Source organism: Glycine soja, chromosome 17, assembly GCF_004193775.1.
Source record: "Glycine soja cultivar W05 chromosome 17, ASM419377v2, whole genome shotgun sequence".
Taxonomy (NCBI): domain Eukaryota; kingdom Viridiplantae; phylum Streptophyta; class Magnoliopsida; order Fabales; family Fabaceae; genus Glycine; species Glycine soja.
The window spans coordinates 40,907,617-40,924,486 of record NC_041018.1 but is presented as its reverse complement, the minus strand read 5'-3'; the positions used below and the strand labels follow the sequence as shown (position 1 = coordinate 40,924,486).

The 16,870-nt window shown below is 32.0% G+C and overlaps 1 protein-coding gene across 1 annotated transcript; it reads left to right on the top strand.

Moving 5' to 3' along the window:
* Window positions 1-10,510: 10,510 nt before the first annotated feature.
* Window positions 10,511-15,763, top strand: LOC114393922 (probable LRR receptor-like serine/threonine-protein kinase At2g16250). Its single transcript, XM_028355426.1, has 5 exons — window positions 10,511-11,120; window positions 11,214-13,294; window positions 13,675-13,800; window positions 14,289-14,311; window positions 14,623-15,763. Exons 2-5 carry the CDS (start codon window positions 11,469-11,471, stop codon window positions 15,210-15,212), a joined length of 2,565 nt encoding a protein of 854 aa, XP_028211227.1. The 5' UTR covers window positions 10,511-11,120; window positions 11,214-11,468; the 3' UTR covers window positions 15,213-15,763.
* Window positions 15,764-16,870: the final 1,107 nt, after the last annotated feature.

Sequence of the window (16,870 nt, the reverse complement as noted above, 5' to 3'; positions counted from 1 at the left end):
TCTCATTTCTTGAATATACCTATGAGATTATGTTTGTTAAGAAATGTTGTATTTGAAAAATCTCTAGAATTAGTACAAGTCAAATAATAAACTTATGACTCTTGCTGACTTTCATTTAACCAAGAAAGTTATTGCATCCGTAAATCTTACTCGTTCTACTAATTTCTTTTCACATGTATGCTTTCCATTACAAAAAATTAAAGGCATTTGGAATTTAAAGAATTCAAATAAGATTGTCCTAAAATTTACATCACCACTAATCCGTAATACTAAGTCTGTGTTTGATACAACATTCAACACGTGCCTTAAGATAAGAGATCATGCTAAAATCTATAATATAGTCATAATCTATTCCTTTTTGCTTCACTTTGAACGTGCATTAGGGGGGACAAATATATGAGAAACCGAACATGTTGTATTGTAATTGGGTGTTTGAATTCACATCACATTGAAATACTAGTGTGTTTGCAAAAGCTTGTTTCTTGTAACATTTTGTCTAAACCATGGTTTGGAAATTCTCAAGTGAAACTCAAACACACCATTATCTCTAAGTTAGAATGTCAATATATAAATTGTATTCCCAAAAGAAATCAGTTCTAAAACCTTAACTTATGCTTATGCAGCACAGTTCCCACAAGATTGAACACTAAATTGAAAACTGTTTTTTTAAGGTTGGTTTATCATGATATTTCATTGTCTCTTGTGCTGCATTCAGATGGTAGCATTTGGTACTATTGCAAATGACAACATGGGCCCATTAAACGTTCACGGGCGCAGGTATCATGCTGTGTAGAAAATTTCACTCCAAGATCTTCATAAAGTTGTGTATGGATCAGACAGGAAAAACACAAAAACACCTTTTTCACATTTTATGTTTTCAATTTCTCTTTCTATGTTTGTGGATAAGGCATGAAAGTGGCTGCAATTCATATCAGTGCTTACTCCCTTCTTACTCAGCAATCTTCCAAGAAAATGTTAGGCCATCAATAAGTGAATAATTATCCTCTCCACTTATTGATTAGTCCACATATAATACTCGTATCCGCGCTCATTCCCACAAAAAATTGCGGATAAATACTACCCCCATCCCTAGCTCCAATAAGCGAGTAAATTATCCTCTCCCCTTGCGAATACCTATGTGGTCCGGATTCAGTATTCATTCCTAAAAATTATTGCGTAGTCTCGGAAAATCACATTTATTATCTCTGCCAATTTTAATGCAACATCCAACCAAAATTTTCAAATTACAAGAAAAAGTTAATGATACTTAATAACATGACATGTAAAAATTGGTTGAAACTATATCATCATGTATCATGTAATAATTTCTGGTTCATTGTAGACAAAATTTGAAACTTGGAGGTGATGCGATGTTGATACATTTGGAATCCTTATCACCCACGTATATGCCAAGCTGAATTTATCTCTGAATTTCGACTTCACAAGCTTCATAATCACTCACCACTGCCAATACAAGTTGGAATTGGGACCACAACACTGATTTGTAACCGCAGATTGGGAGATCCATGTATAGATTCCAAAGTTTGGATGCTCTGTCTGGCACTATTCAAAGAGAATTAGCAGCAAAAATTGTTTCAAAAATGTTATTTCAACAACTGATTTTTCATATTTTTACTTCACACTTTTTTTATGAAGAGATAGAAACAAAGGATTTATTATCCTTTATTGTCCCCTCCTCTCCCTTTTTATTCACCCAAGAAACTGCAAAACAAAAGAGAAAAAAATTGAAATGTAAATTGCATTATTGTATTTTAGGTGTGACTCATCATCTTATTTTGGTTTGAATTGGGTAACACCACTTTGAATCCTTATCATCCGGGTTTATCTTCCACCAATCATCATGTGTCTATTCTTTTGGTGAGGTCCAATCCTCACAAGTTGAACAAGTTTATTCTGGTTTTGGATACCCTTGATAGTTGATTTTATATATTATGGACTAAGCCTGATTTTTACTACACCAAAACAGGTTTCAATCAATTCTTTACCTGCCATAAAGTTTTAGCAAATCATAACATCCGTGAGGGAATATTTGAATATTTTTAAAGGAGGAGACATAAAGTCATAAACCCAAAAGAAAAATTCTGATTCAGAAAGGTATAAATGTTATGGAGCAACCAATTAACAAAGGTTGGGTGTATTTTTGTTCTCGTTTTACTGATATATATATATATATATATATATATTTTGCCATACTACTGTCATGTTTTATTCTCGTTTCTTTAAGAGAAAACGAATTAGTTCAAATTCCTTAACAAGTTTTTCATGTTCTTCAATTTAGTTCTAGATATTTGGTCTAACTTAGATCACATAATAATACACGTTAGCTATCATCAACAACGTGGGGTCAAATTCTGCCAGGTTGTAATAGATGAGTAGGGTCTTTCATTCTGATCAGAACTGATGGTTTGATACTTCATACTTTAGAATCGCAGATAAAAGACTCAATTACATTCAAGACATGATGAAAATTCTAGCACCTTGTTGTAGTTATTGGATGTCATTTTTGCAATATATTCTCGATAAAAAGGTAAGCCATTTATAGAAGATCATGATGTTAAAACTTTTATCCCTCTAATTATGTAATATTTCACTATTTCCTTGCAATTATTTATGAAGTGGTTCTGCAAATAAAAATGAAATGAATATAAATTTGCAGGAGCAAATTGTCAGCTACAACTACAAGGACAATTTTAATTCAAAACTGCTATTTAGTACGGAATTTTTTGCTTGAAACATACGAATTGATAGGTAGACTGTTATTTTTTTATACTGTATTGATCAAATAAAAATCATACTTGGATTATATGAGACAAATTCTCTTTTTGATAATTTAAAGCAGTTGTATATCTAGATTCGAACTCAAAATCTTTGATTAGACTAAAACAAGTGTTAGTTGATACACTCACTCTGTAGTTATCAAAGGCACTGTATATACGAATTTGTTATTGGAAATTTGGAGTACTTAGACAATTTTGGATTTACTCTGGTCAATATAACCAACAAAGTATCCAAATATCCAAAACCCTATGGGTTAATTATGAACACAAAAGTCGAACCAAATGCAGTTTCTTTTCTAGTTGGGCTTCAATGGGCTATACCTTTTTCATTTAGGTAACGGGCTGAAGCATGCAATTTGCTTTTGTTGGCCTGGTAGCAAAAGTTACGGGCTTTTTCTTCCTACACCCCATATTTTTCTTGTACACCCAACATTTTTTGTAATATTCCAAAATTATCCTTTTTTGAAAACATATGGAATCCGTAAAAATTATACGGATTGTCAATTCATACGAATCCTTCATAGGGATTTGCAATCCGTAATGGAAAATCCGTAAGGCCATTACCTTCCCCACCTCCTCCTCACCAACTCCATTACACCACCTCTGTCGTGTTGCAGCCTCGCCACCGCCATCGCCCTTTGCTCCAACCTCTGACGTGGCGTAGCACTTCCACCTCCTTCATGGCCATCGCCCTCCCTTTGGTCCCGCCTAGTGGCATCACCACATCAGAGTCACGCGAGGCTGCTAAGATCCTCGTGACAGTGCTGGCCAGGGAGGGGGAGGGAGTAGGCGTGGCATTCGTGAGGTCATTGCCAGCTCCTCGCCACTGCCCTTTGCTCCAACCTCGTCGCAGAGTGCCTCCCCCTCATGCCGCCTGCGTATTTTGTCATCGTCAACCTTGTCGCAGAGGTCCATGACCTTACAAATTGCGAATCCGTAATAACCTTATGGATTGCGAATCTGTAATGACCTTACAAATTGACAATCCGTATAGGTTATATGTAAGGGTATTTTTGGTTTTTCACCCTAAATGCTAGGTATACAAGAAAAATGTTGGGTGTAGGAAGAAAAGGCCAGAGTTAGGGGATTCATTGAGCCTTTTCAACTATATTCTTTATATTTTTTTTTACCGTTGTTATTATGGTTACAGAGCAAGAGACACTAAGAACACTTTAAAATGCAACTAAATAACTCCTCTCTTGTTCCTTTTTCAATTATTTTTCATTTTTATCCATATTTTGCTTGTTGTTTTGTGCATAAAAACTGTTACAAATACATTAACAATTTGACGAAACAAAATGCATGAAATTGGACAAGTGGATTTTTTTTTTATATTACAGACAAGTGGAAATATATATAACTTTAAAAATAAGAGGATGGAAATACACTCACACTCACGTTTCAGTTTTCCTTTTGATATGAATTTGATCATATAAATTTAATCCCTACATCATAGATCACGTTCTAACTATATCAATAATTTATAGCTATTTGTCCTTATAATTTTGATAAGGAAGCTTATGAATCTCATGTGTAACGTTTTTATTGGTAAACTACTGTTATCTTATCCCTTCTGAATGGTCATACTCCTTCATTGACTTTTTTTGAATCCATACGTTTCGTACAGATTAACTCCTATGGAAATAGAATAACTTCAACATGCCATGTCAGTTAGTTAGTCGTTTAACAAGAGAGGAGAAAGATGATGCATATCATTTCGAAGCAATCATGTTTGAGGTACATTGAACACTAAATATAAACATCTCTTATAATCAAGATTTAAATCTTAATTCATCAGACTGTAAAAGATTAACTTTTTCTGTCAATTTAAACAGTTGTGTTGGTCTGTCATATGTGGTAGGGTTGGTGTCTTCTTATTATTTTATTTGCTCCTTTTAAAATACTTTCAAACATAACTAACTCAAATGACTAGTAAATGAATTTTGATTAATTAAAGGAATAAGGATTTGTTATTAAAATATTCAAATCCACACAACCAGGGTATTAAAAGTATCATCCATTATAACGAGAAGATATTATTGTGGGAGTGGAAGCAAATAATTGCACGTTAACGATAAGAAGAACACACGTGTATGTAGAGCCAAACTATAAGTGGTAGGCAATGAGATTTTAGCAAAAGCACAAGGAAACAAGGAAAGCAGAAAAGTGGCTTTCAAGACCTAAATTATTGAAGGATGACACTCAAATAATCAATCATTCATACTTTATTGATCCAAAATCAACGAATGAGTGACTATTTGCTTTAATACAATTATTCATTTTAACATAATTCCATTAACACCTGTTTGGTTTATCGTCATAAAACTATTCGTTATACTTTTCAATAAAAGATATAGTGTTTTGATAAATAAAAAATAACAACTAATGAAGATTGACTTTAACACATTTTAATTATATTTAACACTTTTTTAACAAGTTTAAAAGTTTTACTAAACTTTAAAAGAAACGAATATTTAACTTACGTGTGTTGATCGTAAAAAAAAAAGATTTTGTAAATATAATAGAAGCACACTAGAACTAGATGCAACAAAAACAGGACCCAACGTTTCTCAGAGACTGGGTCAAAAGCATTTTGTTCTAGGAAATAGGAATCAGTCAATGATATTGTTTTAAGGTCGTTTTCCTTTCCATCGTCACTTTTGAGACCATAGGCTGCAGCCGACATAACATCCATATTCCACACGTTTTTCTCTTACCATGTTTTCTCTTTTTTCTTCGTATACAAAGAAAATATTGTAATTAATCGGTATGATTCAATTGAGAACACATATTAAATTTTTATAAAAAATCTTAAATTTAATTTTGACAAAATATATTTTTATGAAAGACCAAAAACTTTTAAATGAGACTAAATGCATGTTTGAATATTCATTACAAACATATGTTGGAACCAAACCAAAGTTTGTAAACGTATCTCAACTCTCTTTTTTTTTTGTTTCGTTTGTGTTGAATTATTGGATGTGATTCTAATATTCATGCACAACAACATAGAGTACTGGAATCCAAACATACTCTAAATCCTGAATTGATGAATAATTAAATAATTCTCTCAAATGATTAAAGGTTGTAAAAATATCTCAAAATTCCATAAAGAACTTAAATCCTAATTATGGCTTTCTTAGGTTGTTATACTACTTAAGGTTGTTTGAAAAGTTTGCAACAACAGTATTTTCCATAACTAATGTTAATAATGAATCTTTTAAGAATTATATAACGTGAGATATTTGCATCACTGAGAAGTAGTGTCAGCTTAACTTTTGTAGGAATATGTTTCACATTTTATTGTACTCTTGTTCAGTTGTCCTATTGAAAGTATGAAACAGTTGAATCTTCTACGAGAAAAAGGCATATTACATAAAAACGCACGAAGCTAAAAGATAGCACACCATTGGGAGTTTTTGTCACTATTCCTACAACTTTTTCTGTTTTCTTTGAAAGTTTAAGATACTTTCTAGATAATTGAGTTACTTAAATTATCCGATATATTGTATATATAAAAAAAATTATTAAAAAGATAAAGTTTAATACAATGATCTATATATCTCAAGGATTATTCTCATAATTTTCGGTGCCTGACGTGCACATCTTACCTCTAGAAGAAAAACAATATTATTATGATTTTTGTGTTTGTTAGTATTATTATGGCTTTGCCACATTGGCGATGCAAGCAATGTGAGTGAGGGGTTGACGAAGTGGTGGTCAGCACTATTATCAATCACTCTGAGTGGCGGATCCAAGACCCTGAGTCAGTGGGTGCAAATTATAAAAAATAAAATTAATAGGTTCAATCATATAAATATAAATAAAATAAAATATAAAAATATAAGATTTTATTTACAAATTTAATGAATTTTAAAAAATAAGAAGGTGCAAGTGCACACCCTCAGTCCAACGTAGGTCCGCCACTGGTCACTGTACTATGGTCTTCCACTTGGCCACGTGCTGCCCAACATGACCAAAAATGGTTATGGAACACTTTTCCTTATTTTTAAAAAATTAGTATATTTTTAAGGTTGTTAATATGTTAGAGAAAGATGAGGAAAAAATATTAGTATTCTAAAAGGTATTTTAGAAAAGTATGATGTAAATATTCTAATTAAAAAAAATCTTATGTTTACTTAAAAGTTAAAATAATCTCTTGTACTATCAAGAAGTTTAATTTGATTATAAATGATTTCACATCAATTTTTAGAAATAAAAAAAAGAACCAAATAGTTTATCCCTTCAATTTAGGATCATGTCCATAATCATCCTCAACTTATGGGTTGAGATAAAAGGACACGATATTTAATATCTGTTAAGGTTAGTTTTTCATTTATGGTGTGTTTAGTGATAATAATAAAAAAAAATATGATATGTTTGCATAAGGAAATTTAAGTGGATAACTTAATTTAAATGAGATTTTTTTTATAATGTTCTTTGGGTAGTGTATTTAAAAGGTATTTGAAATTCTAGTAATTTGTTTAGATTTTCAAATGTTAAAAAAAAAGAAGTAAAAATATGGATTATTTGTGACCAATTTTTCTCTCTCTTTTCACTCTGGTCTCCTCCTCTCTCACATGCATGAGTCTCTACTCTCGTCTTTTTTTCATAATGAAAATTAAATTGTATGTCGACGTCATAAAAAATTTAAGCAAGTTAGATTCGAGATTCATCAGGACGTCTAAGGACTGAAAAATTACTTACATAGTTATTTACATATTATCCATAATAAGATATTCACATTAACAATGGAAATTGAATCATATCCTTGTGAGATATGAGTTGTTTTTTAATCAATTGAACCAATCTTTGTGGGTATTATTTTTATGTCTAATATCAGAATTTAAAATTTAAGACATTTAAATTATTTTATCCAAATAAATCATTTAGAAAATAAAAGAAATTTAATTGAAATCAATTCAAATATCAGGCATCTTAAATTTATTGAAATCTTAAAATTGTTCACCCAAATTCAACATTAAAGTTTGGAAATTTTAAAATTATATTTTTAATAAGTTAGGTTTCAACTTGTGGTATATAATTATTGTTGTAATTGTTGATTGATGGCAGATGAGAGTGCTTTACTACGTAGTCCAGCATCAAGAGATAAAAGGTAACAACTTTATTTTAGTGGAAAACTTCTTTATCAAGTCGTCTGGAGTCAACAGAATACCCCCCAAAAGATAATGATTGTTACTATTCAAAAAAAATATTATTACATGTTAGAATTAGTACAATAATTGTTCAGGGTTGTTTTTTATTTGTTTCTTTAATCTTGAAATTTGTATTAATCCTTTATTTTCATTTATAACAATTTTTACCGATAAAAAATCATTACTTTTAGTAATTATAATATTTTTAACTATCACTAAAAGTAATAACTTGTAAAATATTATATTAAACATATATATAAAAAAAATTTATAGCAAACAAATTGAATGATTATAATAAAACAAGAATAAATACAAAACTAAAGTATTAATATTTCCTAATGTATAAATTTCATACATTACCATCTATTTGTTGTGATTATGGTAAATATTTTAAAAAGATTAAAGTCATGTCTTGTTTAATTTAGATGCTTTTTAGTTAAACTTTAATGAATTATTTTATATTTTTAGCTTACAAATAAGCAAGTAGCATTTCCAACGCTTTTTTAATTTAGATATTTATTTTTTTATCATTGAAAATGATTTACGTGTCACATTAGATCCCTTGAAATTAGACTTCAATTATTTATATAAACAATAATTGTTTATAAGTAAAATAATATTTTTTTGTCATTTAACAAAATAATTTAATGATGGCTTAAATTTATATCATTAAAATAAAATATATATGTATATATAAATTATTTAATTATAATGTTATATTATAATAATCAATCAAAATATGATAAATAAATCAAGTAAATAGCTTAAATTGCACCAATAAGACATAGACTTGCATTAATATATACGATCAGTCCAAGTCAGTATGGTATTGTCTAAATCCGCCAATTTGCTTTCCTTGTATGCATGGCAACGTAAGTGCAGCCACTTGTACAATTCAGCTTTTAAAGATGGTTTAAAGCAATTATTTTAGTGGTGAGCAAACTTTTGTTTTTGTATGAATTAATTCAAAAGATTATTTTCAAATTTGAATTCATACTCACACGAAATATTTTTAGCTTTAACTTTTTTTTTGCGTTATTGTTTTTAATTTGATATCCCCTTATTTAATTCAATTTTCAAATGTATAAAATTATCTTACCTATACTGTATTTAATTTTATTTAAAAGTTAATTAATCGTTTATTAAAAGCCCTAAATTTAAGATATACTATATCCTCTTCTTTCTCTCTAAGTTCTTGGATTAAAAAAAAAACTCTTTTTAATTATATATGCTTCTTCAACAAATTGGAAAAACCATTAAATCATAGAGGACTTACGGCATAGACAAAACTTTGAATAAGACACAACCTACGTACATTGAGATCAAAGAAAAATATATTGTCCATACTCTAGCTAGGACATCAAGATTGTATACTAACAATCAAGTCTCTTTGAACTTATTTCAAGTTATATTTATTTTATTATATTAAATTTTTTATACATATTTTATTATATTGAATGAAATGTTATTATCTTCTTCCCCTCAAAAAGATAAATATTTAAAGATAGTGTGAACTCTCACGTCTTAAAGCTATGATAATGATAAGTCCAGTTTATGACCTCTTGATCATGAGATCCGGCCTAATCTATTACCACAACACTATTTACATTTAATTCTATAATATCTTTTCATTTTGTATATTAAATTAGATTATAAATTTTGAAATACTATAAAAATCAATAAATAGATTACAATAAGAATTTATAACTATATGATAATATAAAATATTTTTATATATGTAAAAAAAAACTATACTCTATTATACATTATTTATAATTCATTTATAGCGAATGATGCAAATGTGTAGGATAAAATTATTTTGATGATGATCAAATTATATTTTAAAAAAAAAAATCTACAGCAGAGGATATATATGAAATAAAATATCCGTGTAATAAATAAAAAAAATGGAATCTTCGTCACCAATGTCACATTACAATTATAAAAATCAAGATTGATATCTGTCAACTGACCTAAAGTTGAATACCAGAAAGGCTGGGTTTGAATACACAATTAAATCAAAGAAGCCATTATTAACCGAATAAACAAAACGCCCCATCGTCAATTTCGCACACATATTTACATTTTTCTACACTAAACTACGGGATTTGGACCGATCTAACTGTTGTCATGTGATCCTTGGTTTGAAGGCGTGACATTTCAAAATTGGTTTCCCCTTTGAAAATTCTACATATGAAGACACAACAAATTACAACAACTTGACGCTTTGAGTTGAGTTTTTGGGAGGATTAATTTCGACATAATAGGTTCTTGAAAAGAGGTGAAGAATGTATAACTAAATTTCAAATTGATAATTAATCTAAAGAATTGAAACTTATAAACATAACTCGGGGTCCATTTGAGAACCAGAATATCCAAATTTGAGTGGTGGTTGAACTAAAAAAGAAAAAAAAAAAAAAAACTTGAGACTCTGATCTGATAGACCTTTTCAGGTCTACAGCATAAACCAGAAAAGAAAATTCAACTCCAACATAAAAAAAAAGGCATGTAATTCCAAGAAACTTCTGATAACAAATTGACAATCATTTTGTTTTTTCACTTCATTGATGTGTTGAAGTATTGTATTGTATTATCCAACTTTTCCAATCCAATCTCTTTACAAAACCAACCCTCAATAATAATCACACAACACACTCTTCATAACTACCATTAACACCCCTCCACCTTTTTCAGAAAAACACTTACACAGTTACAGAGTCTTCTTCATTCATTCTTCACCACCACCACCTCTCTCTCTCTCTCTCTCTATATATATATATATATATATATTTCAAGCGCGTTCATTTATATCTTTCGGTGAGTTAGAAACAAACTTAGACTCGTGGCAGTTGGGTGCATCATTAATGCACTATCCATTCTCTTCACACCCCATTTAATGTTTAGTTGCACAAACCTCACCTCAGTTCCAAAACCATCACTCCTTTTGGTCATGTAAAACACACCACAACATTATACTACTCAGTCTCACAAACATACAATACAATACTACAACCTTAAACATGACAAAGCCTGTGTTTCATTTCATCCACGCTCGTGCGAGGAAATTAAAAAAACAGAGACATTCCTCCCAACTGAGACTTTAATGGATCCGTTTTGTGGATTGTGTTGGAATTCAGACGAGACAGCGCAACAGCATCATGTGCAGGTAATCAAAAGTGAAAAAAAATAATCAAAAAGAAAAAAAATTCTATGGTGTGTGTGTCAATTTTGCTGAATTGAACTAAACTGATGCATGCAGATGAAGTAAAGTGAAGTTCATTTCACCATTGATTAGGTGGATCAACTAGTACAAGATTGTTCCAGCCCCAGCTTAACTAGTAGTCTGGAATTCAAGTCCTGATATGTAACTGTGTTCTGCGTTAAATATTCAGAGAAAGAGTTTTGTGGCTGTTTATAGTAGTTTTATCTGACTTGAACAAGATTGTATACTGTACTAGAAGATATTTGTGAGCAAAAAAAGTGAAGTTGAGTTTGTGAGTGAGTTTTAGCATTCATGGGAATGGAAGGAATTGCAGTGAGTGTGGTTACAATGTTGTTGTTGATGGTTGGGTTAACAATGGGGATGAGTTCGAGAACGGAATGGTTTGCGTTAAGGGAGCTTCGACAATCGTTGGAGATTAGGGCAAAGTATTGGCCAATAAAAACCGAACCGTGCGGGAACTGGACCGGGGTTCAGTGCCGGAACGGTCGAGTTGTGGGCATAAACGTGTCAGGTTTGAGGAGAACAAGGTGGGGAAGGCTTAACCCAAGTTTTGAAGTGGGTTCTCTTGTGAATTTCACACTGTTAGAAACGTTTAATGCTTCTGGGTTTAAGCTTAATGGGTCTATTCCTCAGTGGTTGGGTGAGAGCCTTGGTGTGTTGGAGGTGCTTGACCTTAGCTTTTGTTCTATAAAGGGTTCGATTCCTGATTCAATTGGGTGGTTGAGTAAGTTGAAGGTTTTGTTGCTTTCAGGGAATTTTCTCACTGGCAGAATGCCTTCAACCTTTGGGAACCTCACAAGGCTTTCTGTTCTTAATCTCTCTGGTAACTCTCTTTCAGGGACTGTGCCTGATTCTGTGTCTAAACTTGGGAACCTCTCAAGGCTTGATCTTTCTTATAATTTCTTGTCTGGGTCTGTTCCACCTGAATTGGGTGCCCTTTCAAGTCTTCAATTTTTTAACCTTTCTGGGAATTCTTTTACTGGGACTTTTCCCTCTCAACTGGGTAACCTTTCCAAGTTGGTTGATGTTGATCTTAGTATGAATTTTCTGTCGGGGTCGTTGCCAGGTGGTTCATCTTCTTCTGGCCTTTTGGCACTCAAGGTTCTCATTCTCAGAGGGAATTTGTTTGATGGTGTTCTTCCGGCTGATTTGTGGCCAATGCCCAGATTGCACTTTCTTGATGTGTCCAGTAACAACCTCACTGGGACGCTGCCGAATTTCACGAGTTGGAATGTTAGCTCTGTTGGTTTTGTGTTCAATCTGTCAAACAATTTGTTCTATGGACTTTTGAATACTTCACTGGACAGGTTTGAAATTATTGATTTATCAAGTAATTATTTGGAAGGTGAGGTGCCAGGTGGTGGTGTTAATAATGTTAGTCTAGATAGAAATTGCCTACAGAGGATTCCAAACCAGAGGGATTTGGAAGACTGTAGAGTGTTTTATGATAATAGAAGTTTACCCTTTGGATTCCTCAAGTCCGGAAGCCGTAGTCGGGTGATATTCATACTGGTAGGAATATTTGGTGGGCTTGGCTTTATTGTGCTGCTGGCATTGGTCCTCATGCTTGTTCTAAAACAATGTCACAATCGTAGAAGCTTGGGAGTTCAAAGGGGGACCAAAGATGGGGGGCCTGTTCAAGAAGGGGAAAGTCCTATACCTCCTAAGGATACCGTCTTTGTGACTGTGGGAGATGCATTCAGTTTTGAGCAAATGCTCCATTTGACCAGCAATTTTGCTGAAGCAAATGTCATAAAGCATGGTCATTCTGGGGACCTCTTCTTGGGAGTCTTGGAAGGTGGAGCAACCGTGGTTGTCAAAAAGGTAGATTTGAATTTATTTAAGAGAGAATCGTATGTTGTGGAATTGGGACTATTAAGTAAGGTTCCACATGCAAGATTGGTCCCAATCCTGGGCCACTGCTTGGACAATGAAAATGAGAAATTCATAGTTTACAAGTACATGCCAAATCGAGATTTAGCTACTTCCTTGCACAGAGTCACCGGTTCAGATGGTAAATTACAGTCCCTGGATTGGATCACGAGATTGAAAATTGCAATAGGAGCTGCTGAAGGCATAGCTTACCTACATGAGTGCAGCCCTCCCCTTGTCCACAGGTAATACCAAATGCATTACAAATTGTTAGGGTTCTTTTACCATGAGTAGAAAAATATGATTAGCCACATAATTGAATTTGTCGGAAAAAATTGATTGAATTTATGTTGTCAAAATATGTTGGATTCTCATTTTCTTTAGCATGGTACCTTTGTGAGGCATATTTCTATGTTAGAAATAGAACTTCGAAGTTGACTAATATATTGGCATAAAATAAATAAATAAACATATTCTGGTCACTTGTAATTTTTTTTTGAATGACTTATTATGTTGCATTAAATTGTAAGTTCACTATCACTGTTAACAATGTGTAACATGAAGATGTTTGAAAGAACTTTTGCAGTTCTGTGCATTACTGAAATTTTACTCTTAATTTTTGAAGAGATATCCAAGCTAGCAGTATACTACTTGATGATAAATTTGAAGTGCGACTTGGAAGTTTGAGTGAGGTTAGTGCCCAAGGAGATCTTCAACAAGGAGTCATCTCAAGGGTTTTCAGCAAGCCACCGTAAGTTTTGAATTCATAAAGCATAACTGTTTTGTAACAAATGAAAACAAAGAGATACTATGATGATTTATAAACATACTGAAGCTTTTAATGGTTATAAATATACTGGCCAGAAAATGATTTGATCATGCCTATATAAGCTAGAATGACTTAGTAGATCTATTACTTTTCTTTGGTAGAATTAGGACAATTGTTGCTTCTGTTTTTCTGGTGCATATTTGTGTATAGATAGTCATTCAACCTATTTAATTTAAATTTTTATATATTCATGAGTCACTGAAAATTAATGTATCTCTAATTAATTAATTGTAGATAAAAAGATTGCATTCTTATTGATATGATGCTTCTTGTAATCAAGTGACACAAAGCACTAGCAAACAGAGCTATCACTGCATGTTGATTTTGTTGATATTTGAATTCATTTTCCTGTTCATATTTATATTCAGAAATGGTTGTAACCAACTGTTTATTTTGTTGTGATTTTGCAGATCTTCCAATCAAGCAGATTCTGGTGAGTAAATTGGTTTAGAAATGTCTATTTAGTTTTTAACCCGATTGTTAATCCATGCATCCATTCTTTTAATGGCCAGAAATATCTAGGGTCTAGACCTAGATATGAAAAATAAGAACCATTTTATGGAAGAGATTTAAGTGCAGCAGTACACTAAACGTTACTGTTCTGCTAGACTGCTCCATATGTTAGTACATGGAAAGGACATGTGCACTTACATATTGGCATTAAGATTTATGACCTTTTTGTTGTTTAAAACTGTTACAAGAGAAATACTCAAAGTTTCCTTTTTCTGTTGTGCCAATGAACAGGTAAATCATCAGTGACATGTGCCTATGATATCTACTGTTTTGGCAAGATTTTACTTGAGCTCATTACCGGTAACATTGAAGTCAGCAAGTTAGATGATGCCTCTACAAAGGAGTGGTTAGAGCAAACCTTGCCTTACATCACTATATACGATAAAGAACGGGTGACTAAGATTATTGACCCATCATTGATCGTGGATGAGGACCTGTTGGAAGAGGTATGGGCTATGGCAATTGTGGCCAATGCATGCTTGAATCCCAAGCCTTCCAAACGCCCTCCTATGAGGCATGTCCTGAAAGCATTGGAAAATCCATTGAAGATTGTGAGAGAAGAAAATACTAGCTCAGCAAGGTTGAGATCAAACTCTTCTAGGAAATCTTGGAGCACTGCATTCTTTGGTAGCTGGAGACACAGCTCATCAGACAGTGTTGTTGCCACAAACAAAGAGGGTTCTAGTGACACTAAAAAATCAGGAAAAGTAGGTTCTCAAAGTAGTGGAAACGATCACTCTTCTTCCAATAAAAGATCGTCCAATGAAATTTTCCCTGAACCATTGGAAATACTAGATGTGGAGACAGGAGTGGCAAGATAAGCACTTGTGAAATGGATTTGGTTATTCTTTAGTCTGTGAGGTTTTTTTTTTTACCACTTTCTCAGATAACTGGTGGTGCCATAGCAATTGCTTGTTATTAGCACATCAAACTCACTACCCAGCATCCATTATGGTCCGTATTGAAGCAATGGAAAACCTTAATACTGCTAGTGATAGCTTTTGCTTTCCAAAGCTCAGATTAAGCAGTACAGATTGAAATGTCTGGTATGAGAACTCCGAAAAAAACTGAATAATTTTACTCATTCAATAGATTGTTTGAAACACACAGCCCTCCCCTAGGTTAAAAGTTGTGTGACAAAATGTAAAATAATGAGAGGGTTTTCATTTTTACGAGTAATTGTAGGTGGGAAAAACGTTGTTACTCACTCGAGGTTTTCTTTGGTAGGTTATATGTATTTAGCATTGTAAATCTTCTCGAGCTCTGTGGCATTTGCTCTAATCTTGAAGTGTTGAAAGTTCATCTTTTTGCACTTAAGAAAAACACAAATGGTAATTGGTTGAGTTAGTTAACTTTATTAGTTAGTTCTTTAGCATGTGTCATTAGTTAGTACTGGATTGATTGGTTAGGAAGTCATGTGCTACTAGAGGTTCTCTATGTAAGCTCATGACGTATTATTGAAACACAAGTTTTACAATTCAGTAATTCTACTTTTGTTTTAAAAAGATTTGTCATTCTACACAAATTCTCATCATATCTACCATGTTTCTCAGCACAAAGTCCTCAAGGATTCCATCACATATGCTGCAACGTGTGAATAGATTATGCTATTGATGCATTATTTGAGTGCTTTTCATAAATACTTAATCAAACTCGTTTGTTTTAACAAACCATCTCTTGCTTGACTAAACTTGATTTTATAAAAAGTTTAATGTCAATATACTACCCTACAAAATAGTTTTACATTATTATTCAATCACAAATTATCATTTGAACTACTTTAAAATAATTAATTATTTTAAAAATAAACAAACTTATCATACATGATGAATTATAATTAAATGATTGTGTAAAACATTTTAACATATAACTTTTCTTCTCTTTTATAAATGAACTAAGTTTAATTTTTTTAGAATTTATCATTAAAATTTGTGAATAACTGGCTCGTCCCAACATTCTTTTATTCTTTTTAACTTTTATATCTTCCTCTATCATCAAAATATCTACAATAATTTTTTAAAAAATACTTTACTAATATATTTAAATAAAAAATAATCAAGATTACTATAAATGAACTAAATTAAAGTGCGCTTAACAAGATGACTTATGATGATGCCATGCACAAAAGTTTTAGCAAGTAGATTTGATTAGTTAAATTTCAGAGACAACCATCGTCTTCCACAGCCATGAGTCTCCTATTAGTCATCCTGGCGAAAAGTATAAAGTAATTAAAATTAAAGGATTTTAAGACAGAAAATTTAAAGACAATATTTTTAAAAAAAAAATATGTACGAAAATAAGTAGTATTTAATAATGATGTGATTACATGTCAAAAAAACAAAATATTTTCATGTTGAATCATAACCGAATAAATCCACTGGAGCCTGGAAGGAACGAAAGAAGTCCTTTGAGCCGAAAACTGGTTGGACGCCTCTTGATTCTTGGTAAATTTGGCATGCCTTAAAATTCGTTCTATTAT

Excerpts from the sequence above, each read along its gene's own strand:
- LOC114393922 (XM_028355426.1), top strand. The coding sequence starts at position 11,469 with ATGGGAATGGAAGGAATTGCAGTGAGTGTGGTTACAATGTTGTTGTTG. Across the intron at positions 13,801-14,288 it reads AGGGTTTTCAGCAAGCCACC|ATCTTCCAATCAAGCAGATT; the intron begins GTAAGTTTTGAA and ends GTGATTTTGCAG. Across the intron at positions 14,312-14,622 it reads TTCCAATCAAGCAGATTCTG|GTAAATCATCAGTGACATGT; the intron begins GTGAGTAAATTG and ends GCCAATGAACAG.